Raw genomic sequence first — 24,631 nt, 5'->3', positions numbered from 1 at the left:
CCAACATTTTAGCTATTTTTTTCCAGTATTTTTGACCGATTTAGCGACGGGAGGCTCCAATGAACACAGCCTGAGAAGTTTCATTTAGAAATCAGCCCCATTCACATTAGACAGACACTGAAAAACTGTTAATTTCACCTGTTTTGGCCAGTATTTCTATGAAATAATTTTGCTAATTATCATCTACAGTGGCTGCAAGGACAGATTTCTGCTCAAAGTGCAGTCTGTCATCTAAAGTATTAGGTGTATGATGCTGTAGACCAGGGGTGCACACAACCTGCGGCCCCCAGAGCCATGGTTTGCGGCCCCCGCCCTGCTGGGCAGAAACACAGCTTATCCTGCAATCAGCTGTGTTTCTGCACAGAGCGCCGCACAGCAGATGGATCACAGGTTTTCTCCTGCACTGTAGCAGGAGCAGAAAGGCTCCCCGGCTATTAGTGAGAGCAGGGAAGCCGAGAAGATGACAGAAGCGCTTTATTAGCGCTTCTGCCTTCTCCTCTATGAGCGCTCTGCAGTGTAGACCCAGCGATCACGTGATCCCTGGGTGTTTTTGGAACAGAGGAGCGCTGCCCTGGTACAAAGCCTCCGCAGCAGGCTGGTTTCCCTGTAACTGGGGCTCCTTTGGATGCTCGAGTTACAGTGGAAATAGTACAAAAAAAGTCACTTATTATCTCCCAAAGGTCTTTCAGTGACCTCTTGGGGACAAATTATGTGGTAAAAATATATTTAAAAAAAAGTTAAAAATTTTAAATTTTTTGAAAAATAAATAAATAAAAAAAATATATAAAAATAAAAAGGAAAAGTGCTTAATAAAAGAGTGTTCACTGTCCCTCCCCAGTCTTTTTATGAAAAAGTGCAAAATTTAAAAAAGTGACAGTGTCCCCCCAAGGTATTTTTATGACCTCTTGTAGCAGAAATATATATGGTTAAAAAAAATATATACATAAAAGAAAAAACACCCACACCAATCAAAACTGTCACCATTACCGCCCCATTCACGTGAAACTTTTTTATATTATATAGCAAAATACACAAAATAGAGAACTAATTATAATAATTTATTTTGGTGTCAGTTTGCATATTTAAAGAATAAGGAGCTATAGTTTGAAAAAATATATACTTTAAAAAAATATTTTGTACAGTTTCCCCCAAATAAAAATTGTTGTAAAAATGATCTTGGTAGTCCAACAAATAAGATAGTTACAATCGTTTGAACCACCACGCGCGCTAAATTGCAAAAATGTGTCTGGTCATTAAGGCCTTTTCGGGCCTGGTCATTCAAGTGTTAACCAATAGGCGCCTTCCCCACTAGCAAGGTAATGTGCTTACTGGTTACTGCAGGACGCCTATAACTGGATTGGCAGGAGATGGTGATAACCAGTGAGCTCCGTCCTCTGCAGTGAAGGAAAATGCAGATTTTTCAATAGGAGGCAGGATGGACGGAAATGTCACCACTTTTCCGGTAAAAATGATTTTTAACAAGTTCCTGCAGCATGGCCTCTGAAATAGAAAATTCATAATTAACTGCTCTACTCCGCTCTGGTCCTCTGTGCTGCCTCTATCTTCCGGTTCCTGCTCTGTTTGCAGGCTTCTTGACTGGCTTCAGCAGTGACATGCTGCTTGTGACCACATCACCGCCTAAGGGCTCTTTCACATCTGCGTTATAGTCTTCCGGCATAGAGTTCCGTCGTCGGGGCTCTATGCCGGAAGAATACTGATCAGGATTTTCCTAATGCATTCTGAATGGACAGTCCGTCCTTCAGGATGCATCAGGATGTCTTCCGTTCCGGAACGGAACGTTTTTTGGCCGCAGCAAATAGCGCAGCATGCTGCGCTTTTTGCTCCGGCCAAAAATCCGGAACACTTGCCGCAAGGCCGGATCCGGAATGAATGCCCATTGAAAGGCATTGATCCGGATCCGGCCTTAAGCTAAACGTCGTTTCGGCGCATTGCCGGATGCGACGTTTAGCTTTTTCTCAATGGTTACCATGGCTGCCGGGACGCTAAAGTCCCGGCAGCCATGGTAAAGTGTAGCGGGGAGCGGGGAGCAGCATACTTACCATCCGTGCGGCTCCCGGGGCGCTCCAGAGTGACGTCAGGGCGCCCCAAGCGCATGGATCACGTGATCGCATGTACACGTCATCTATGCGCCTGGGGCGCTCTGACGTCATTCTGGAGCGCCCCGGGAGCCGCACGGATGGTAAGTATGCCGCTCCCCCGCTCCCCACTACTACTATGGCAACCAGGACTTTAATAGCGTCCTGGGTGCCATAGTAACACTGAAAGCATTTTGAAGACTGATCCGTCTTCAAATGCTTTCAGTACACTTGCGTTTTTCCGGATCCGGCGTGTAATTCCGGCAAGTGGAGTACACGCCGGATCCGGACAACGCAAGTGTGAAAGAGGCCTAAGCCAGTCATTGGCTGGAGTGGTGTATGACCATGTCCATGCACTGCCAGGTGTAATCAGCGGGGGCAGTTCGAAGGACCGGAGCAGCGGGGAGCAGGTAAGTATAACTCTTCGGTTTCGGGGCTATGCTGCAGCACGATATTTGGCACAATTACTGGGAACAATTGTTCATAAGGAGCGCTCATATCTTATATCTGGCAAGTAAAATCGGCAGCTGATCAGTCGATAAACAAGGAATCGCTCATTTGTCGGCTGATTTGCATATTTTATCAGGATGAAAGATGTCCGATTATCTGCAGCACGACTGTGGTAGCGATCTTTCCTCCCCAGTCACTTTGCACTGGCTTGTGTAATAGGCAGATGAGCGCCGATCAACATTTTTTTATTTGCGGCCCCTTGAAATAGAGCGATGTGACAATGCGGCCCCCAGACCAAAAAAGGTTGTGCACCCCTGCTGTAGACCGATTCATTATTGAGCATGACTTTGTGATGTGCTTATTACACAGGAGTAATGGTATACTGCAGTCACTGTGCAGAGAACCAGAAAAAAGCTGCGCGCAAGTTTTACAGCTCAGTTCTCGGCTGGGTGTCACACTATAGCACCCTCATGGCGGACTGTGTTTTATCTAGCTTTTCCCCCAAAAAATAATATTTATATATTCAGAGTGTGATGCATTTTTTTTTTTAAATAAAAACGCAACAGAGGTCACCAAAGAACACCGTATAGGGAGATTCAGTACTACCAGGCAGGCAGCATGCACACAACACACTGGCTCAGGCTGCTAGAAATCTCCAATTCCACATCCTGGTTGTACTCGCCATTAATAAATCTGGTGCATTTTTAAACTCCTCATCCCCCTTTTTTTTTTTTTTTCTAGTGGGAGGCAAAAGTGTCTAAAAATGGAGACAGGGTATTGCTATGCAGAAAGAAACCGTGACAGTGGACGAGATTAAGGGTCCATTCACACGTCCGTAGTGTATTGCGGATCCGCAATACACCCGGCCTACACCCCTCATAGTACTGCCTATTCTTGTCGGCAATTATGGACAAGAATAGGACATGTTCTATTGGAGACACGCACTCACACTGGGTGCATCAGGACATGGTGGAGAGAGTAGCACCAGTGCCTGATCAGGAAGAGAGGTCTGAGCATGGGGTGGAGAGTGAGCCCGACTGCTTCCCGGCCCCACAGCTAGAGCCACGGGTTGGCCACCTCTGTTCCAGAGCAAAACGGATAAAAATGATGCAGATGTCAAAGTAAGAAAATGTTTACTGCTACTACAGACAGGTGGTAAAAGATCAGTTGTTGGGTTCTCATGAAGACCTTGAAATGTGTCCATCCTAAATCAGCCCCTTCACAGTGGATATTATATGCAAATCATTTTAAAGGGAACCTGTCACCTCAAAAACGCATATAAAACTGCCAGCATTACCTCATAGTACCCCCCAGTCTGTTGTTAATCATATGTTTGATCCGTTAGTCTGATGTTCCATAGGTTCAAAAAACAATGTTTTAAGCGCCATCAGCGCTATCCTGCCGGCCAGCTTGAAGTCAAGGGGGCAGCGGCTTCCTTGCTTTAGGTCAAGGTAAGCACGCCCCCTAACCGTCCCCCCTTTTGTTAGATTGACAGCCTGCAGTGAGGCCAGGATTGCATAAGTCTCGCGCATGCGCAGTGCGCTCCTTGGCAAGGTGCGATCCCGTCTATGGCCGCCGCTCTTAGCCGGGTTCCAGCGGCGCGCTGCGCATGACTTATGCAAATATCGGCCGCACTACAGGCTGTCAATCTAACAAAAGCAGGGACGGTTAGGGGGCGTGCTTACCTTGACTTGAAGCAAGGAAGCCACTGCCCCCTTGACATCTCCTTGCCAGAACAGCCTGCTGGAGATGTTACTCCAAAGGCATATAGCTAAAGAGTCGCAACAGAACTGGAGGATACATCAGTGGGTTCCTATCATCCTGAAATGACAGGTAAGCTTAACCCTTCCACTGTCAGGGGCGTTTGGACATTTTGCTCGTGGCCAGGACAATTTTTGCAGTTTTGACATACGCAAATAAAACCTAAATTACCAAATAAAGTTATACTAAACCCTCAGACCCAGATATTTTCTGAAAGTAGACAGCCAGCATACCTTTGAACCGAACCGGAGTTCAGTATCAAAGTTTTTTACAGTAATAATTCATTCACAAAGTTATTACACGAAGTCTCGTTAACTTCGGCTCATCGGAGCCAATACATTTTAATACTGTACAGAGCGCCCGCTACGTACAGTATTACAACAAAGTTTTATGTGAATCGGTTTTGGATTAAGCATCCGAAGTCGATTCGTTCATCCCTAAAACTTATGATTGCAACTGTCTTAACGGACTGCTGACAACCATGTCCACCTTCATGATGCTTTGTGACAAACAAATTATTTTTTTTAAATGCACCAAACTCACATCCAAGCAGAGGTTTACACATAAAAACAATGCAAATGTAATATATTGAGATGTGCAAAACTCAAGGATAAATGAACAAGTGCTCTTAAAACACTGAAAGAAGGGCCGTGTAATATTTGGTTGTCATCCACCGATTTGTTAAAACTGTACACTGTAAACCGCACCCACGTTACTAAGGGCTCTTTCACACTCGCGTTGTCCGGATCCGGCGTGTACTCCATTTGCCGGAATTACACGCCGGATCCGGAAAAACGCAAGTGAACTGAAAGCATTTGAAGACGGATCTGTCTTCAAAATGCGTTCAGTGTTACTATGGCAGCCAGGACGCTATTAAAGTCCTGGTTGCCATAGTAGTAGTAGGGAGCGGTATACTTACAGTCCGTGCGGCTCCCGGGGTGCTCCAGAGTGACGTCAGAGCGCCCCATGCGCATGGATGACGTGCCATGTGATGACGTCATCCATGCGCGTGGGGCGCCCTGACGTCACTCTGGAGCGCCCCGGGAGCCGCACGGACGGTAAGTATGCTGCTCCCCACTACACTTTACCATGGCTGCTAGGACTTTAGGGTCTTGGCAGCCATGGTAACCATTCAGAAAAAGCTAAACGTCGGATCCGGCAATGCGCCGAAACGACGTTTAGCTTAAGGCCGGATCCGGATCAATGCCTTTCAATGGGCATTCATTCCGGATCCGGCCTTGCGGCAAGTGTTCAGGATTTTTGGCCGGAGCAAAAAGCGCAGCATGCTGCGGTATTTTCTCCGGCCAAAAAACGTTCCGGTCCTGAACTGAAGACATCCTGATGCATCCTGAATAGATTTCTCTCCATTCAGAATGCATTAGGATAAAACTGATCAGGATTCTTCCGGCATAGAGCCCCGACGACGGAACTCTATGCCGGAAGAAAAGAATGCAAGTGTGAAAGAGCCCTAAGCTCTACACAGCATCCCATGTATAAAACTATAACCTAATGATTAATGCGCACAACCACCTTCGTGCAACTTTGCAGCAAACTCAACTAAAATTTGTCCTCTAGTGCTTATGCAAAAATAGTCTGCAAAAATTTCTAAAACTGTATGGAGTTCATACATAACGCATGTCTACGTTCAATGCTGCATGTGTTAAAGAAACGCACAAACCTCTGGAAGGCACCACCCAACTTTTGCACGCAAGTATTGGAAATTACCGCATACAATTTACAAACTAATTAACAATAAATTCCTAAACCTAATATAATGCAATCATGACATCACTTTCATATAGGTACTTTATTGCTCCTGTATTACGGACACAACACTTGCAGTTAGGATGCTGCATTTTGGTTGCAGTCAAAAGAAAAACAAATGTGGGTTTTCCAACAACATATGTCCATGTAGGCTGCATTTTCTTCCCGTAAAGGGAAAAAAAAGGAAATCACACACAGCAAAACTGAATTACATTAATTACAAAATAGAGTTAGACTGGTTTCACACGAGCGAGTGTCACGCTCCGGACTCGCAGCGCGAGTACGAGACAACTCCCGTCCTGACCTCCTAGCATTATATTGATTTATGATGGTATGTAAGGCTACTTTCACACTGGCACTCACTCATTCCGGCAGTGGAACAGTCTGCCAGATCAGTACTGCACGCAGCAGTTTTTGTTTGGCAGCCTCTGCATATTTGCTGCGCTGCGGCCAGATCTACGCCGCTCCCCATTATAGTGAATGGGGCTGGGCGGACTTCCGGAAGCCCACGTGTGCACACTGTAGTACGGATCAGGCAAGCTGTTTCCCTGCCGGAAAAGATAAATGCCAGTGTGAAACTTTTTTGGGGCCATAACTTGTTTATTTTTCCATCAGCTGTATGGGACTTGTTTTTTTGCAGGAAGAGTTGTATTCTGTAATAGCACCATTTTTGAAAGCATATGTCTTTTTGCTTAACTTTAATTAAACTCTATATGGGGGCGGGATGTACAATAAAAACAAACTAAAAAAATGTATTAAAAAAACAGCAACTATGCAACCAATTTTGCGCAACATTTTGCTCCATTAAGCTTGTGGCATGAACTAGGTTCTGACTTCTGTGGGCCAGTACGATTACCGTTATTACTGTTCCACTACCTTTGTCACCATATTCTAAGAGCCATAACCTTATCTCCCGATTGATAAAGTTGTAGCAGGGCTTGTTTTTGGCGGGATGACTTCACATTCTCATTGGAACCATTATGGACTACATATGACTGCTTGATTGCTTTTTTATTTCTTTTTTTGTGAAGAGGGATAAACAAAAACAGCAATTCTGTCATTTATTTTATTTTTACAGCGTTTACCATGTCTGTTTAAATAATCTGATAATTGAATAAGTCTTGTTTGCTTGTCTGTTTTTGAGAAATGAAAGCATTTTTAAAAGCATTTAAAAGAATTTTAAAGGGGTTGTCCACGCTCTGAAAATACCCCCGGTCCCAGCCTGCCTGGGGGGTGTGAAGTGCCAACTTCCCAAGTCACTGCTGCCAGTCAAATCAGTACATGTGTCAGATATTGATGACCTACTCCTGGCACCCCAACCGATCAGCTGGGAATCAGTGCCACACATCGTCTACAGGCTGTGCTTGGCATTGCAGCCCAGACCCATTCACTTTAAAGGGATTCGGTCGCCTCTTTTTACCCTATAGAGATGCGGACATGCACGGCAAGATTGCGGCAATATACCTGTCCCATAGCTGTGTGTGGTTTTATTGAGTGCAAAAAAATGATTTTATATATATGTAAATCAGCCTGGTAAGGAGCCCAGTGGGCTGTACTAACCGTTCAGGAGCCCAGCCACATCCCCTGTGAAGGAGCCAAGCACCGCCTGCATCCAGGAATCTCCTCCTTGCTCACAAAGTCAGATCACCGTAATCTTGCGGTGCGCGAGCTTGCACATGCGCATTTCCTACCCTGAGGCCGATACCAGCACAGGGAAGGAACACTATGCTGGCACTGTGCATGCGCGAGCTCGCGCATCGCGAGATTGCGGCGATCTGACTTTGTAAGCAAGTAGGAGATTCCTGGATACAGGCGGTGCTGGGCTCCTTCACAGGGGGACGTGGCTGGGCTCGAGAACGGTTAGTGCAGCCCCTTGGGCTCCTTACCAGGCTGATTTACACATCTCTAAAATTATTTTTTAAACATAAAAGCACACAGCCCTATTGGACCGGTATATTGCAGACATGCTAGCGGAAATCTAGCAGTGCATGTCCGCATCTCTATAGAGTAAAAAGAGGCGACAGAAACCCTTTAAGGGGTAGTCAGATTTCCTATATTGATGACATCACCAATATCAGCTCGCTGGGGGTCCTACTACTGGAAACCCTGCCAATCGGCTGTTTGAAGAGGCCACAGCGCACATGCAAGATCTGCGTCCTCTTCAATGGATACCTGCATGCTGTCTCCCTGTTGCAGCGCTGCAGTGTTCTTACAATTTCTTCCCCTGTTCACTTGAATGGAACAAACAACTGTATTTACACGGAGCCCCCACTCATCTCGTCAAACAGCTTCTGGGAGTTGGACGCCCACCAATCAGATATTGATTCTTCTTTTTTACAGAACACACAGAAAAATTTTGTACATCTTTTTTAAACTTTTTTTTTAAAGTATTAAAACACAACAAAAACAATATACATTTGTAATCAGCAGGACCCAGAGAATAAAGTTAACATGTCACTTTTACTGTGACACACAGTAAAAAAAAAACACCACTATAACAATGACAGAATTGTGTATTTTTCCAATTCCACCCCATTCTGATTTTTTTTCCAGCTTTCCACTACACCATATGGAAAATTAAATGGTGCCATTAGAGTACAACTTGTCCTGAAAAAAAAACACATACAGCTATGGGAAAAATAAAAATATTACGGCTCTTGGAAGGCAGGGAGTAAAAACAAAAGAGAAAAAAGTGACTGTCAGGATGAGTTTAAACAAAACGGTGTTCTAGCAGACTATTTTATAGTTTCTCCATAGAAAATGGTGAAATCACATTTAAAGGGGTTGTTCCAGGTTTAGAGCTGAACCCAGACATATTTCCTTCACCCAGGCAGCCCCTCTGATATGAATTGTGCTGGGCAAGGGCTTTTTCAGCAGATGCTTTCATGCTCTCCCTTGCCCTACGTAGTATAAGCACAAGGCGTTTGTTTATTTATTTTATTTATTTTTTGTTTAAAAAATTACACTGCTAGACGAAGGCTTTGATCTAGCAGTGTTCCTGGTGACATCACTGGCATTAGTATGGGGTCCTATAGAACGGCTAGGGGAGCTCTATAAAGACCACCCATTAGTGACTGAAGTCACTGGGAATACTGCTAGGCAGAAGCCCTTCATACTAGCGTTTTTGCTTGATCCGGCAGGGTTCATCAAAAACGCTTCCGTTACTGACAATACAACCATCTGCATCTGTTATGAACGGATCCGGTTGTATTTTCTTTAACATGGCCAAGACGGATCCGTCATGAACTCCATTATAAGTCAATGGAGAACAGATCCGTTTTCTATTGTGTCAGAGAAAACTGATCCCTCCCCATTGACTTGCATTGTGGGTCATGACAGATCCATCGTGCTCCGCATCAGAGGACGGAAGGCAAACCGCAGCATGCTGCGGTTTACTCTCTGGTATAAGAGCGGAACGGAATGCATTTTGGAGCATTCCGTTACCTTCAGTTACATTTTGTCCTCATTTACAATGAATGGGGACAAAACGGAAGCATTTTTTCTGGTGTTGAGACCCGTCAAAAATGTTAATGCTAATGTGAAAGTAGCCTAAGTTTCTAAACAAAAAAGCCCTTGCTCGGCCCTACACAGCTCCATTTCATGCCCCACTCAGAGAGACTGCCTGGGTAAAGAAGGGGATGTGTCCGATTCAGCTCTGAACCCAGACAACCCTTTTAAGGCTACTTTCACACTGGCGTTTTGAATTCCGTTTCAGGGCTCTCACAAACCGTTCTAAACGGACCAGTTCAGCCTCAATGCATTCTGAATAAATAAGGATCCATTCAGAATGCATCAGTTTGGCTCCGTTCCGCTCTGGAGGCGGACACCAAAACGCTGCTTGGTGTCCGCCTGGCGATGCGGAGCCAAACAGGATCCGTCCTGACTTACAATGTAAGTCAATGGGGACGGATCCATTTTTACTGACACAATATGGTGCAGTTGAAAATGGATCCGTCCCCTATTGGCTTTCAATGTAAGTCAGGACGGATCCGTTTTGATTTAGACTTTAAAAAAAAAAAAAAATGAATAATGCAAACGGATCCGTTCTGAACGGATACAAGCGTTTGCATTATAGGTGCGGAGCCGTCTGTGCAGATATCAGAAGGATCCGCACCTAACGCAGGTGTGAAAGTAGCCCAAGCTAGTTTCACACCTGCAGTAACAGACTGCTGAAGTTTACCACATCCGGACTAGCTGGACACTGCCAGGGCCCATGGTCTATAATGAGATCCATCCGTTTTCTAGAATGAGTACTGGGTATCCGGCGGACAAAAAAAAACTAGCACTCCCTCCAGAAACCAGCCGAATCCCATTATAGTCAATGGGGTCTGGCAGTGCATGGCTCTAGCTGGCTATGTCAGATACAGTGAACTCAGTCAGGAGCCTGTTCCAGCAGAGCCTGGCTAAGGCTACTTTCACTTTCCCCGCCAGAGCAGCTTGCTGGATCCGTGCTACCGCAAGTCCACTGTGCCGCCGGAGGTCCGCTCCGGCCCCATTCATGCCCTGCCGGTGAACAGCCTGCCGGAAAAGGCTACAGCAAGTGTGAAAGTAGCCTAACTTTACCGCATGTTCAAAAGCAGCCTATGGGTCCATTCACACGTCCGCAGTGCATTGTGGATCCGCAATACACCCAGCCGACACCCCCATAGAAATGCCTATTCTTGTCTGCAATTGTGGACAAGAATAGGACATGTTCTATTTTTTTCCGGAGCCACGGACCGGAAGCACGCTCCAGAAATGCGGATGCGGGGAGAGCACATAGTGTGCTGTCCACATCCATTCCTGCCCCATAGAGAATGAATGGGTCAGCACCTGTTCCGCAATTATTACGGACGTGTGAATGGAGCCTTAGAATGCTTAAAGGCATTTTCCGGCTTAGTCATCCTCAGGATAGGCAATCAATATCAGATCGGTGGAGATCTTAGCACTCCTACCAATCAGCTGTTTGAAGGGACTTCAGCACTTGAGCAAACGCTGCAGCCAATTTACTTTGGGCCCTTTCCCTTTTGTCATTTTTAAAATGTAAAACAAAAAAAAAAGTTTTTCGCTTAATTCAAAAGGCAATGTGTCATCTTTAACTTTACGTAATTTGGAGATCAACTTGATTAACAGTTCACAGTAATGATTTCACAGTGTGCCCAAACTTTAGCATGTTATTTTATCAAGATCGGCATTTTCAACGCCGATTGTGATATCCCCTGCACCACCCACAGATGCGCACACCTAGCGTGAATGTAGCTTTACTGATTTTGCACTTTCCTCTGCCCTCACAATTGCACATAACATGTCACTCCACAACAATGTACCAAAGTGGGGACCTGTCCTCACTATGGAGGACACATCATCCTAGAACCAATGTGACATTGGCATGCTAAATTTACTGAAAGACTTAGCGGTTACATTTTAGGGACCTTTCTGTCATTGTTATAACACGGACAACCCATTTATTGATAGTTTCCTCAGAAGGAGAATTTTGCTGGACCTTGAAGAAGATATTAGTTTATACACAGCAACTGGCAAATGTGCATATATATATTTAGGCTGCCTCCATACTATGAACGGCCACAGAGCAGTCTGAAGAACACACACAGGCAGTAAGGAGCATTATGAAGTGACTAAGTCAAGAAACACGTTACTGAGGAGGAAGGAGAAAGCAGGAAACGTTTAGAAACATACGAGACAGGGTTGGACTAGAAGTTGTGATTCATGCTTCTCTCAGCATACCAAGGAATATGGAAGTTTTTCAAGTAGACCCAAATTTAGCCATAATACACAAAAGAGCAGCACAAAAAAGCTTCAATACATTCCAACCTACTGGAGCAACCCATGGCTGAAACCCCCACACAAGTTCAAGCTGTTCCACAACCACAGTACATAGATATACACCTATCGGCCAAAACATCAAATGATGAAGTGAATAACACTGGTCATCTAGTGACACCGGCGCCTGTCAAGGGGTGGGAAATATAAGTGGCTGTTTACACAGCATTTTTGCAAGCCAAATTTGGAGTGGAATTTGCACCAAAAAGCCACCAGGTGGTCATGTAGAAACCGCCTCTTACTGCTTTCAACGGGAGACTGTGGTTTACGGGCACAGCCAAGCCAAGAAAAGACATGTCCACAAAGCCGCCGGTACAATGCAAAAACAGTCGTGTGAATGGTCCCCTAAGCCACCCACTGAACAGGCAGTTCTTGAAGTTGAGTTAAAAGCATGAAATAAGCACAAGCCTAAGGATCTGAGGGACTCTGACAAAGGACTAAATTGAGATGGCTAAATGGCTTGGTCAGAACATCTCCAAAATGGCAGGTCTTGTGGGGGTAGTACACAGTGGTTAGTACCTACCAAAAGTGGTCCAAGAAAGGCCAACTGATGAACAGGCAACAAGGTCTAGGATTACTAATTGCTGAAAAAGTTAGGCTATAATAGAAAGTTGTCAGAACACCCAGTGCACTGCAGCTTGCAGGGTATGGAGATGCGTAGTTGCAGACTGGTCGGTGTCTCCATTCTGACCCCCATCAACTGCTGAAAGTGCTTACAATGGTCACATAAGAAGTGGCCTGTGAAGCACTGGAAGGTGGCCTGGTCTGATGAATCAGGTTTAAATTACCATGGAAAAAGCAACAGGATAGACGATGGGAAGAAGGCAAACTGGCAGAGGCAATCTGTTGCTCTGGGCAATCAATGTTCTGCTGGGAAACCTTAGGTCCTGACATTATGTTCATGTTACTGTGACATGTACCACCCACATTGTTGCAGACCCAGTACACACCTTCATGGCAAGAGTATTCCTTAACGGCAGTGGCCTCTCTTAGCAGGATATTGTGCCCAAGAATTGTTCAGGAATGGTTTGAAGAACATGACAGAATTCAAGGTGCCTCCAAATTTCCTAGATATCAATCAAATCGAGCATAAGTGGGATTTGCTGGAAAATCAAGTCCAATCTGCTAAAATATGCCACCAATGTCACACCAGAGCGGGTCCCACCTCTGATACAGAGTCCTATCTCCAGAATGTCCCATATCTGTGAACAGAGAGGTGGCCGTGCATGTTTAGTGCACTCTCCATTCACAGCTATGTGGCTTACAAAAAAAAAGAAAAAAAAACAGAACTCCCAAAGAAGTTGAGAGCACAGAGTGAATGTGTGAGGGGGCTCTCCTTCACTTTGGGGGGGGGCCATTCTGGAGATATGAAAGGGTTCCACCTATGTGACATTAGTGGCATATTCTAGCGACATGCCATGAATCTCTGGGTATAATCCTCAGGGATCGGCTGCTAAAGTCTTGGTGCCAGATATGACGGGACACCTTCAGATTCCATGCCTCGCCATGTCAGAGCTGTTTTAGTGGCAAGAGACAAAGGAGAGCTACACAATACCAGTCAAATGGTATTTAAACCTGCCATGTCCATGGACTAGCAGTGTTTTTTCTTCAATAGATAATTTTACATTTTCCTCCATAAATAAGGCTACTTTCCCACTGGCGTTTCTGGGTCCGCTTGTGAGATCGGTTTCAGGGCTCTCACAAGCGGCCCAAAACGGATCAGTTCAGCCCCAATGCATTCTGAATGGATAAGGATCCGTTCAGAATGCATTGATTTGATTTGGCTCCGTTTGGTCTCCGTTGCATTTTTTAGGCGGTCACTAAAACGCAGCTTGCAGCTTTTGGTGACCGCCTGACGATGCGGAGTCAAACAGATTTGTCCTGACTTACAATGCAAGTCAATGAGGACGGATCCGTTTTTCACTGACACAATATGGTGCAATTGAAAACGGATCCGTCGCCCATTGACTTTCAGTGTAAGTTAAGTCGGACTTTTTTTTTGAATGAATAATGCAAACGGATCCGTTATTAACGGATACAAGCGTTTGCATTATCGGTGCGGATCCGTATGTGCAGACACAAGACGGATCCGCACCAAACGCGAGTGTGAAAGTAGCCTAATATGAACAAACATGGTCTGTACAAGAGACTTTCTAGCCACAAATGTGAAGGGGTTTTTGTGTTTTTCAGAAAAATGCTAGTGCTGAAAATAACATTCATTCCAAGGGCGAGGCGGTACACACCTCATCTTCTGACTGAATTCACAAAGTCAACCAAAATCGTCAGACAACGTGATTTCAAGAGTTTCTGTTTCGGGGCACGCTACCACTTCCTCCCCCTCATAAAAGGGTAAAATATTATAAGAAACATGGACATACATGAAATCATCAGCAAACAAATCATAAGTTGCCAGAAGCAGATTTCTATAGTGACCTTCAGCTCTGCAGGAGAAAATGAATGGAATGAAAAAGCAGCGCTACATCCACTTATCAGCCTTCCTAAAAGTGTCAATCACGGGTGCGGGAAAATAAAAATCACTTCCTGGCTCTAGATCACATGTTCCTCTGAAACTAGCAAGTGATGAGCAGTCATGTGACCGTTTTCAGAGCTGCCGATAGGTGGTGAGGAACCATGAGGTAAACCAAGTGCTTCTTTCCAGCCCCCTGCGTACATCATGGACTAGCACTTGAAGCGCTTTTATGCTCCTAAAACAGGGATGGCCAACCTGCCGCTCTACAGCTGTTGCAAAACTCCAATTCCGACTACCTACATTTATCAGACTACAGCAGGGCACGGTGGGAGTTGTAGTTTTACAACAGCTGCAGAGCCGCAGGTTAGCCATGCCTGCCCTAACATATTGCATGACAACATGTTAGGAGAGACCTGCATCTGGTCAGGTACAAATCAGTAACGCCTAGCCATTTCCATCAGGTATTTCAGCCTAAACTAGGTGTGGGTCACCCTTCTCTGAGTAGGCTCCACTCTTGGCTTAGGCTCACGCACACAACCGTATGTTTTTTGCTGTCTGCAAAACACAGATCTGCAAAAAATACGGATGATGTCCGTGTGTATTCCGTATTTTGCAGAACAGAACAGCTGGCCCCTAATATAACAGTACTATAATTGTCCGAAATGCGGACAATAATAGTACATGTTCTATTTTTTTGTGGAACGGATATGTGGACATACGTAGACGGAATGCACATAGAGTAACTTGCGTTAAAAAAATAAATAAAAATAATAATTTAACTCCCCTTAACGCACTTGTTCGCGCAGCCCAGCTTCTCTTCTGTCGTCTTCTTTGAGGAATAGGACCTTTGATGATGTCACTGCGCTCATCACATGGTCTATCACATGATCTTTTACCATGGTGGTGGATCATGTGATGGACTATGTGATGAGCGTAGTGACGTCACCACGGGTCCTTTTCCTGTGCACAGCAAAGAAGACGACAGAAGAGAAGCCGGGCTGCGTGATCAAGTGGATTAAGGTGAGTTATATATTATTTTTTTTTACCCCTCTAGCGCTATTGTACTAAGCATTCTGTATTAAGAATGCTATTATTTTCCCTTATAACCATGTTATAAGGGAAAATAATAATGATGATCAGGTCCCCATCCCGATAGTCTCCTAGCAACCGTGCGTGAAAATCACACCGCATCCGCACTTACTTGCGATTTTCACACAGCCCCATTCACTTCTATGGGGCCTGCGTTGCGTGGAAAAAAAACAATATAGAGCATGCTGCGATTTTCCCGCAACACACACAGAGTGATGCGTGAAAATGACCGCACATCTGCACAGCCCCATTGAAGTGAATGGGTCCAATGCGTTCACCTCACGCATTGCACCTGCGCAGAAATCTCGCCCGTGTGAAAGAGGCCTTAGGCTAGTTTCACACATGCAGTACTTTTAGTCCGGCTGCCTCTCGGCGTGCGCTGCCATTGGAACTCCGCCCCCGCCCCCACTATAGTCAATGGGGACGGAGCAGCAGTCCAGGGGCACACGTCTAGTCTAGCGGCAGGACGGATCCGACAGCCTGTCAGAGGGCCGCTAGTGTGAAAGTACCCTTAGTTGTCCAGAGCAACCAATCAGATTCCACCTTTCATTTTGCAAAGGAGCTGCACAGCATCTTCCACAAGAATGTCCTCAAAAGGTGGGTATTGGGCTGCTGAAAAATTCCAGCAAATCTGCCATGGACTTCCCACTTCCAGAATTACAGAACTCAGCTTTACCCCCTCTTATTACATGCAGACAGCGCAGCATAAAATCACCTGACATGTTCGCTTTAAATGGGCTGTCCCATGAGTATTAAAGGGGTTTTCTCAACACGGCGTTTCATACTTACCTGGTCCCAGCGCGCCGTCCACTTCCTGGTTTCGGCATGGGGCAGGCTCCATCTTCATTGATGTCTTCTCCCGGCCGGCCGCGCGCTATACTGAACGCGCACGTCGAGTCTGCGCATGCGCCCTAGTGACTTCTTCCTGGCCAGTATAGTAAACTTGCCAGGAAGAAGTCACCAGGGCGCATGCGCGGACTCGGCGTGCGCGTTCAGTACAGCGCGCGGCCGGCCGGGAGATGAAAAGAAAAGTCGTCTGCGCACTCGCGGCCACCGCGATTCATGAGAAGAGTGGTGGCCGTAACCAGGGGAGACGGAAGACAACAGTCAGGTAAGTATAGGTTTATTTTTTTTCTAAGGGGTGGGGATTTGATAATAAAATATATTTAGAAAAATGATCACTGTTAAATCATTAACAGATTTAACAGTGATCATTAAGATGATAATACCGCTTTAATGTACTCTGCATCATACACACCATCATTTTTCAATTGGAATCACTTGAATATAGGGGGGAAATCATCAACTCCAGGCTGCCTGGAGGATGCGCCTAATTTATGACAAGGCCACGCCTCCTTTATAAAGTAGGCACATGATCCGACATGATCTGGTGAAGACTTCAGTCGTCTTTTACACCAGAAATTCAGCATAAAAGAAGATAAATGTACCGGGTCCACCACCACCCCCTTCTCAGGAAAGTGGCAAGGGCAGCGTAGAAACACCACCTGGGCCTAAATCTAGGCACACACACACACACACACACAAAGTCTGACTTTTTTTTACACCCAAAAACTGGCGTGAGGAGAATAATAGATTCCCCCAATAGTGTCTAACTACTGTTACGTGTTTTCTGGGGCCACCCATGGTTCTATTCCCCTTAAAGGGAACCGGTCATCACCTTTAGGGTACATTCACACGACCATATAATTTTATCCGCTTCCGATCCGCATTTTGCGAAATACATGCAGATCCATTTATTCCTATGGGTGAATAAAACGTACGGACAACATTCAGTATGTTGTCCGCATCTGTGTTTCGGCATTTCAGTCCGCAAAAATATGAATCTTGTACTACTATTGTCCGCAGCCCCATTCAAGTCAACGGATCCGCATATTGCGGATGACATACGGAATGGTTTCCGTATGTCATCCATTTTTTGCAGATCCGTTTCCGTATTTCCTTGACAACTTTGAATCAATAATTCTTTTTTTTTCCTTCTGTTTTTTGCTGACCATAAAAAACAGAAGACATCCGGAACACAAACTAAAGTCATTCGTTCGCAAAATGCGGACACATGGTTCCGTTATTAGCAGACTGCAAAATGGAAAGGATTACACACAGTCGAGTGAATATACCCTCACCGAGGGCAGCAAGCATAAAATAGCATCAGACCCTCTGATGTCAGCAGTGTGTCACTCACGAGGTAAAAGCAAGAGGCTGGAGAAGAGTCAGGACACACATGAGCTCCTGCTCTCCCCACCCACCTACTGGTCACTGGCAGTTCTCTTCTAGGCAGGACACTAAGACGACGGCCAATCAGCAGCAGGGAGAGCAGGAGCTCATGTGTGACTTGACTCTTCTCAGGCAGCCGTGACTCTTTTCCAGGCTGGGCTGCCATGATTATGATGCAAGTTCTTGGCAACCACTTACTCTTAGGCTCCTTGCAGACGAGCGTGTGCGAATTAGGTCCGGATGCGTTGTGAATGCGTTCAGTGAAAAATGTCTGTTTCAGTTCGCGTTCAGTTTTTATCACGCAGGTGCAATGCAATTTAATGTGTTTTTCACAGGCACGATAGAAAACTGAAGGTATACAAACATCTCTTAGCAACCATCCATGAAAAACGCATTGCATCCGCACTTGCTTGCGGATGCAATTTTTACGTACCTCCATTCCCTTCTATGGGGCCAGCGTTGCGTGAAAATTGCAGCATATAGAACATGCTGCGATTTTCACGCAACATACAAACGATGCGTGAAAACCCACGCACATGTACACAGCCCCATTGAAATTAACGGGTCCAGATTCCATTCGCATCACGCATTGCACCCGCGCGGAATACTCACTCGTGTGAAAGGGGCCTTAGGATGTCTATCATTACTTTATGTCCATTGCCAATGGTCACACATGCTAAGTCATTCCTAGAAATGTCTTCTCACTAAATTCATTAGGCGTATGTTCTGAGAGAGACCCCTTATAGTGACCACAGCAAGTGGTTGGATGGCGGTAGTGTGGTCTCTCTGTCCTCCGGTCGGCAGCCTAGCTATGTAATCATGGGGTGCTAATCAGTTGCTGTAACAGCAGTGGACTTCTGAACGCACCTAGGCCTGGAAGATACGCCACCAATCACATTAATAGATTTGTGGTAAAACAGCCGCTCAGTGCAATACAGAAGTACTGCTGTGAATAGTACAAGCAATCAAACGATTGGACGTTCGAGTCCCCTGAGGGGACTAGTAAAAATCATCTTGAAAATATATATAAAAAAATAATAAAAAAATAATACACCCTCGCCACTTTCTTTTTTCCATTTTGCATGTAACAAAAAAATAAAATACTAATATATATATATAACATCTGGAAATATCCAAACTACTAAAATATCTAATTACTCATTATGCACGGCGATAGGAGTAAGAAAAACAATGCCAGAATTGCAATATTTTTTTTTCTCACCTGGCTTCCAAAAGAATTTACCAATAAATGCTCAAAAAGTCACACACACACAAAAATAGTTTCAATAAAAAAAAAAAGCAGCCCTCACACAATCACTAGAAAAATACACAGTACACACACTGTACTGCCAAATTTTTGATATGTTATAGGGCATTCTATAGGGGTCCGTTATCAGGCGCAGGCATTCTATAGGGGCTAATTATAAGTATAAGGAATCAGAAACATAGTCCCTACCACTGACTGCTATAGGAAGTAAAATGTCAATCAGCATCAGGGGATGGGAAGTGTCAGGAGCTCATGAATATGAGGACTCCCTAGCACGAGCTCTGTACTGAGTAGGGTTGGGCAATAAAAAAGTATTAACGATATACCGCGGTATTAAGAAACTGCGATATCGCCATTTCTTAATTACCGCTGTTTTTTAGTGATGTCATAGGGGCAGTCGCATGTCACAGTGCTGAATGCCTCTAAAACGTCCGGCACACATTACAGCCGGCAAAGTGGAGAAGGAGAGGGTCCCTCCCCACTGTGATCCTGCTGCCACTGTGCCACCAATGAGAAGGTAACAGTGAGGAGGAAGGGGGGGCTGTGGCCACTGCGCCACCAATGAAAATTACCCTCAATACAAATACAGACTGTGGGTGCCGGCCGTATCACATACCTGGCACCTGGTCTCAATGACAGGAAGCAGCACCTGAGGGGTTAATTGGCACGGTTCGGTGGGATCCCTGTCATTGAGGCCAAGTGCCGGCTGTGTGATATGGCTGGCACCCGCAGTCTATATTTGTACTATGGGGTTAATTAAATTCATTGGTGGCGCAGTGCGCCCCCCCATGCCCCTGTAATATAAATTATAATAATTGGTGGCACAGTGCACCCAAGCCCCCCAGTATTATAATCATTGGTGGCAGTGGCCACAGGGTCCCCTCCCCTCTTAATTGGTGGTGCAGTGTTAGCTTCCGATTGGAGCCCCAGCAGTGAAATCTCAGGGCTCCGATCGGTTACCATGGCAGCCAGGACGCTACTGAAGCCATCCAAGGCTGCCATGTGCACAAAGTACAGTGCAGCAGGGACAGTGCGAGATCCTATGCACCCTAATAGATCTCTATTAGGGTGCATAGGACAAGGGATGAAAAGGACCCAGGTTCTAGCCCCATAAGGGGGCTAATAGTTATTAAATAAAAAGTTTTAAAACAAACAAACAAAAAACACCAAACATTAAAATTTTAAATCATCCCCTTTCACAATTTACATAAACATATAAACAATGAAAAAAAATAATAATTAGGTATCGCCATGTCCCAAAAAGTCCAAATTATAAAAGTATTGAAAAATATATCTTATGTGGTGAATGCCGAAACAAAATAAGTAAAATACACACGATTCTCCATTTTTTTAAATCTTCTTCTCCCCTAAAAAATGGGATAGGACTGTTCTATTATGGGCCGCATGTTCCATAAACTGCGGAATGCACACTTTTTGGTGGGCATTTAATTTTTCTTTTGCGCGGTATCAAGTATTGCATTACTTTTTTATGGGACCGAAATTGAATCAAAATTTTTGTATTGTGACAACCCTAATCACGGTGGTGTAAGTCCTTTAGGTCACACAGAAATGGCATTTAGTGGCTATAAACCCCCAGAGCAAGGAGACTGGCGCTGGATAACAGTCGCTGCACCCTGGGGGCTGCTGCACAGAGAGGCCGGGGTTGAGAACAGTCGCTGCACCCTGGGGGCTGCTGCACAGAGAGGCCGGGGCTGAGAACAGTCGCTGCACCCTGGGGGCTGCTGCACAGAGAGGCCGGGGCTGAGAACAGTCGCTGCACCCTGGGGGCTGCTGCACAGAGAGGCCGGGCTGAGAACAGTCGCTGCACCCTGGGGGCTGCTGCACAGAGAGGCCGGGGCTGAGAACAGTCGCTGCACCCCGGGGGCTGCTGCACAGAGAGGCCGGGGCTGAGAACAGTCGCTCCACCCCGGGGGCTGCTGCACAGAGAGGCCGGGGCTGAGAACAGTCGCTGCACCCTGGGGGCTGCTGCACAGAGAGGCCGGGGCTGAGAACAGTCGCTGCACCCTGGGGGCTGCTGCACAGAGAGGCCGGGGCTGAGAACAGTCGCTGCACCCTGGGGGCTGCTGCACAGAGAGGCCGGGCTGAGAACAGTCGCTGCACCCTGGGGGCTGCTGCACAGAGAGGCCGGGGCTGAGAACAGTCGCTGCACCCCGGGGGCTGCTGCACAGAGAGGCCGGGGCTGAGAACAGTCGCTCCACCCCGGGGGCTGCTGCACAGAGAGGCCGGGGCTGAGAACAGTCGCTGCACCCTGGGGGCTGCTGCACAGAGAGGCCGGGGCTGAGAACAGTCGCTGCACCCTGGGGGCTGCTGCACAGAGAGGCCGGGGCTGAGAACAGTCGCTGCACCCTGGGGGCTGCTGCACAGAGAGGCCGGGGCTGAGAACAGTCGCTGCACCCTGGGGGCTGCTGCACAGAGAGGCCGGGGCTGAGAACAGTCGCTGCACCCTGGGGGCTGCTGCACAGAGAGGCCGGGGCTGAGAACAGTCGCTGCACCCTGGGGGCTGCGGTACTATGGCTGTAGTGTGTAGGGACTAAGACCCATGTGGGAAGCGCCAGTCTTTAGTAAGTGACCCCCAATGTTTTATTTGACTGAAAGGCATCTTTATGATGCCAAGGTGCCCTTCCTGACAATTTGCACCTATGATGGGCACACTCTGAACAACCCACTTATCAGGGTTTTCCGCTAGGATGTCCCTTTTTCTATGGGAGCGGTAAGGATGGCTGATAGCTGCTATCTCCAGCACTCCCATAGAGAATTAATGGAGCAGCAGGGGGCACGGACGCTCCATTAGATTTGAGTGGGGGGGTGGTGACCCCGTTCTTGGTGGGCAACTAAGAAGTATTACTGCATGGGGGCATCAAGGAGACATTATAATGTATGGGGGCAACAAGGAAACACGAGTAGATGTTTTGAGTGTTTTTTTTCTAAATCGGCATTTATTGCAATATATATCGTTATCGAGATAAATTTCTTAATATCGTTAACGAGATAAATTTCTTAATATCGTTATGGGAATATTTTTGATATCGCTAAGCACTAATACTGAGTGAACTCTACCGCTTGGCTTACACTGGAGCTGCTCAGCCCAAATTTTACCTCAACGATTGGGCCAGTTCAAGAAAAAACTGACAATGTTTTCATCAGATAGGACAACCTAAAACTGGCGTCAGATTCTCTGCAAACAGAGATGGTGCACAGCTGGTATATACCAACACTGGTGGCATCCGTGGGGGTCTGGCAGCATCTCCACCGATCACAAGAACGAAGGGGATGAAGTGGTCAGTGGCATTTTACCAGATACTGTTGGCTTCTGTCACCAAGGAACTGCGCTTGGCAATGGCGCTCAGTCACCACGCAGGAAGTACCTGCCAAACAGATCATATCAGAAAACACATACTACAGATTCATTAGGAAAAAACATTAAGGATAAGTATGACTAAAAACAAAAATACGTGCATTTACAAGGTTGTAGACTATACTCTCCACAAATAAAACAACTAATACCAACCGGGTATGAGCATGTCACCATACACACCAGGCTACCAACCGGGTATGAGCATGTCACTATACACACCAGGCTACCAACCGGGTATGAGCATGTCACCATACACACCAGGCTACCAACCGGGTATGAGCATGTCACCATACACACCAGGCTACCAACCGGGCATGAGCATGTCACCATACACACCAGGCTACCAACCGGGCATGAGCATGTCACCATACACACCAGGCTACCAACCGGGCATGAGCATGTCACCATACACACCAGGCTACCAACCGGGCATGAGCATGTCACCATACACACCAGGCTACCAACCGGGCATGAGCATGTCACCATACACACCAGGCTACCAACCGGGTATGAGCATGTCACCATACACACCAGGCTACCAACCGGGTATGAGCATGTCACCTTACACACCAGGCTACCAACCAGGTATGAGCATGTCACCTTACACACCAGGCTACCAACCGGGCATGAGCATGTCACCATACACACCAGGCTACCAACCGGGTATGAGCATGTCACCATACACACCAGGCTACCAACCGGGTATGAGCATGTCACCATACACACCAGGCTACCAACCAGGTATGAGCATGTCACCTTACTACACTGAACAGCCTCAAAGCATCTGACTACAGTGGAGACAAGTTAGGTGGTGGTTGTAGGCGTTTCCTAGCAATGTCCATGACAGTGGCTTATGTGACACTAAACAATCCACAATGGCCTCTGCAGCTTACAGCATTCTGTCCACCCTGATCTACACCTCGCTCACGCTTACCGGGGCAGTGTGTGTCCGGTAACACATACCGGTACGTCTTCAGTAACATTTTTAAACAACACATCCATGTACTAACATGTTACATGTAAGACCAGCCTGAGAGCCAGTATCCACAAGTCAGGTCACTGTTTTCACTTTTCAAACTGCCCTCAGACGAATGAGAGCTGCAATGTGATTGGTCGCTGCTCCTGCATGCATTGTATAACCTATGACAGTGCTAATAGGTGACAGGTAACATGGAGGAGTCCCAGCCTGCTCTCGGCACATGTACACACCAGCCATGGATGTGCGGATCCCGTGCCGGTGTGTACATGGCTCCCCTCCTCCCTCGGATGACAGTGCAATCCCTCCTCCCGGGCCTCTCCCTCTTGCCCGCAGCCGCCAGTCACCCCACCGGGCAGCCACCTGCCGGCACACGTATGTCTGCACCAGCATGTATGCGGGGGAGCCAGGCAGCACACGTGTGTACAGCGACACAGGGGCCACCGCTCCCCGGTGCCGGGCCTCAAGCCTGGGCCTGCCAGTGGAGAAGGCCCGGGCAACTCACGAGCAGACTCCGGGCGAGGTGGGCCCGTGACAAGGTGACAGCTATGGACTGAAGGGGACGGAACGTGGCGACATGTCGCGACTACAAGGCCACCCGGACGTGGAGACAGGAGCCGGCTGAACTGAGGGGAGGAGGCCCAGGCCTGAGCAGCAGAGCAGGGTCTACCCTGTGTGTGGCCATGTAGCAAGGCCCCAGGTGGGCGAGCGCCGGCGGGTGCCTACAGCCAGGTGACGGCGTGGAGACCGGGTCCTCGCCGGTGCCCTCCTCTGGGCTCTCACCTTCATGTCGGGACATCCTATCGCTCAGGCCGCCGCCGCTGCAGCTGCTGCTCCGACTCCTCCTCCTAGTGAGAGCAGAGAGTGTGTGTGCTTCCTCCTCACCCTCCTCCTCTTCCTCTGTCGCCAGCGCCTGACACACTGCACCGGCTCCCTGCACGGGGCGCTGCTTACCTCATAAACCTGTATGCTACAGTTTACACTGACCAGAAGTAACACTTAAAGGGCTGTCCACAAATAATAGTCGGCGGTTTTCAAACCAGCACCTGGCTCTGAATACTTTTCTAATTACATGTTATATCTACTGAGTTGTCCAATGAAATGTATCTGTATAGGACGCCCTGTCTGAGGAAGGACACGCCCCTGAGCTGCCAGCTGGAGATAGAGGCAGTGTGATGGCGTGGGCATGAGTGGGTGCCAGTGGCACTGGGCCCCTAGTGTTTCCTGATGATGGGACACAGGACAGAAGCAGCCGGATGAATTCTGGGGTCTACTGTGTGCTCAAATCCAGCCAAACTGATTGGTCGGCGATGGACAATGACCCAAAACA

General features: G+C 46.9%; 1 protein-coding gene across 1 annotated transcript in view; it reads right to left on the bottom strand.

Annotated features, from left to right (window-relative positions):
- The window catches only part of KCMF1 (potassium channel modulatory factor 1), a 59,049-nt gene extending 34,816 nt beyond the window's left edge, over positions 1-24,233 (bottom strand). Inside the window, exon 1 of the mRNA XM_044304887.1 lies at positions 24,085-24,233. Coding sequence (XP_044160822.1) covers positions 24,085-24,100 — 16 coding nt within the window. The 5' untranslated portion in view covers positions 24,101-24,233. The remainder of the gene's footprint in view (positions 1-24,084) is intronic.
- Between the last annotated feature and the right edge of the window lie 398 nt (positions 24,234-24,631).

The sequence above is a fragment of the Bufo gargarizans genome, chromosome 1, assembly GCF_014858855.1.
Source record: "Bufo gargarizans isolate SCDJY-AF-19 chromosome 1, ASM1485885v1, whole genome shotgun sequence".
Classification (NCBI taxonomy): domain Eukaryota; kingdom Metazoa; phylum Chordata; class Amphibia; order Anura; family Bufonidae; genus Bufo; species Bufo gargarizans.
This window is presented reverse-complemented; position numbering and strand designations above follow the sequence as displayed.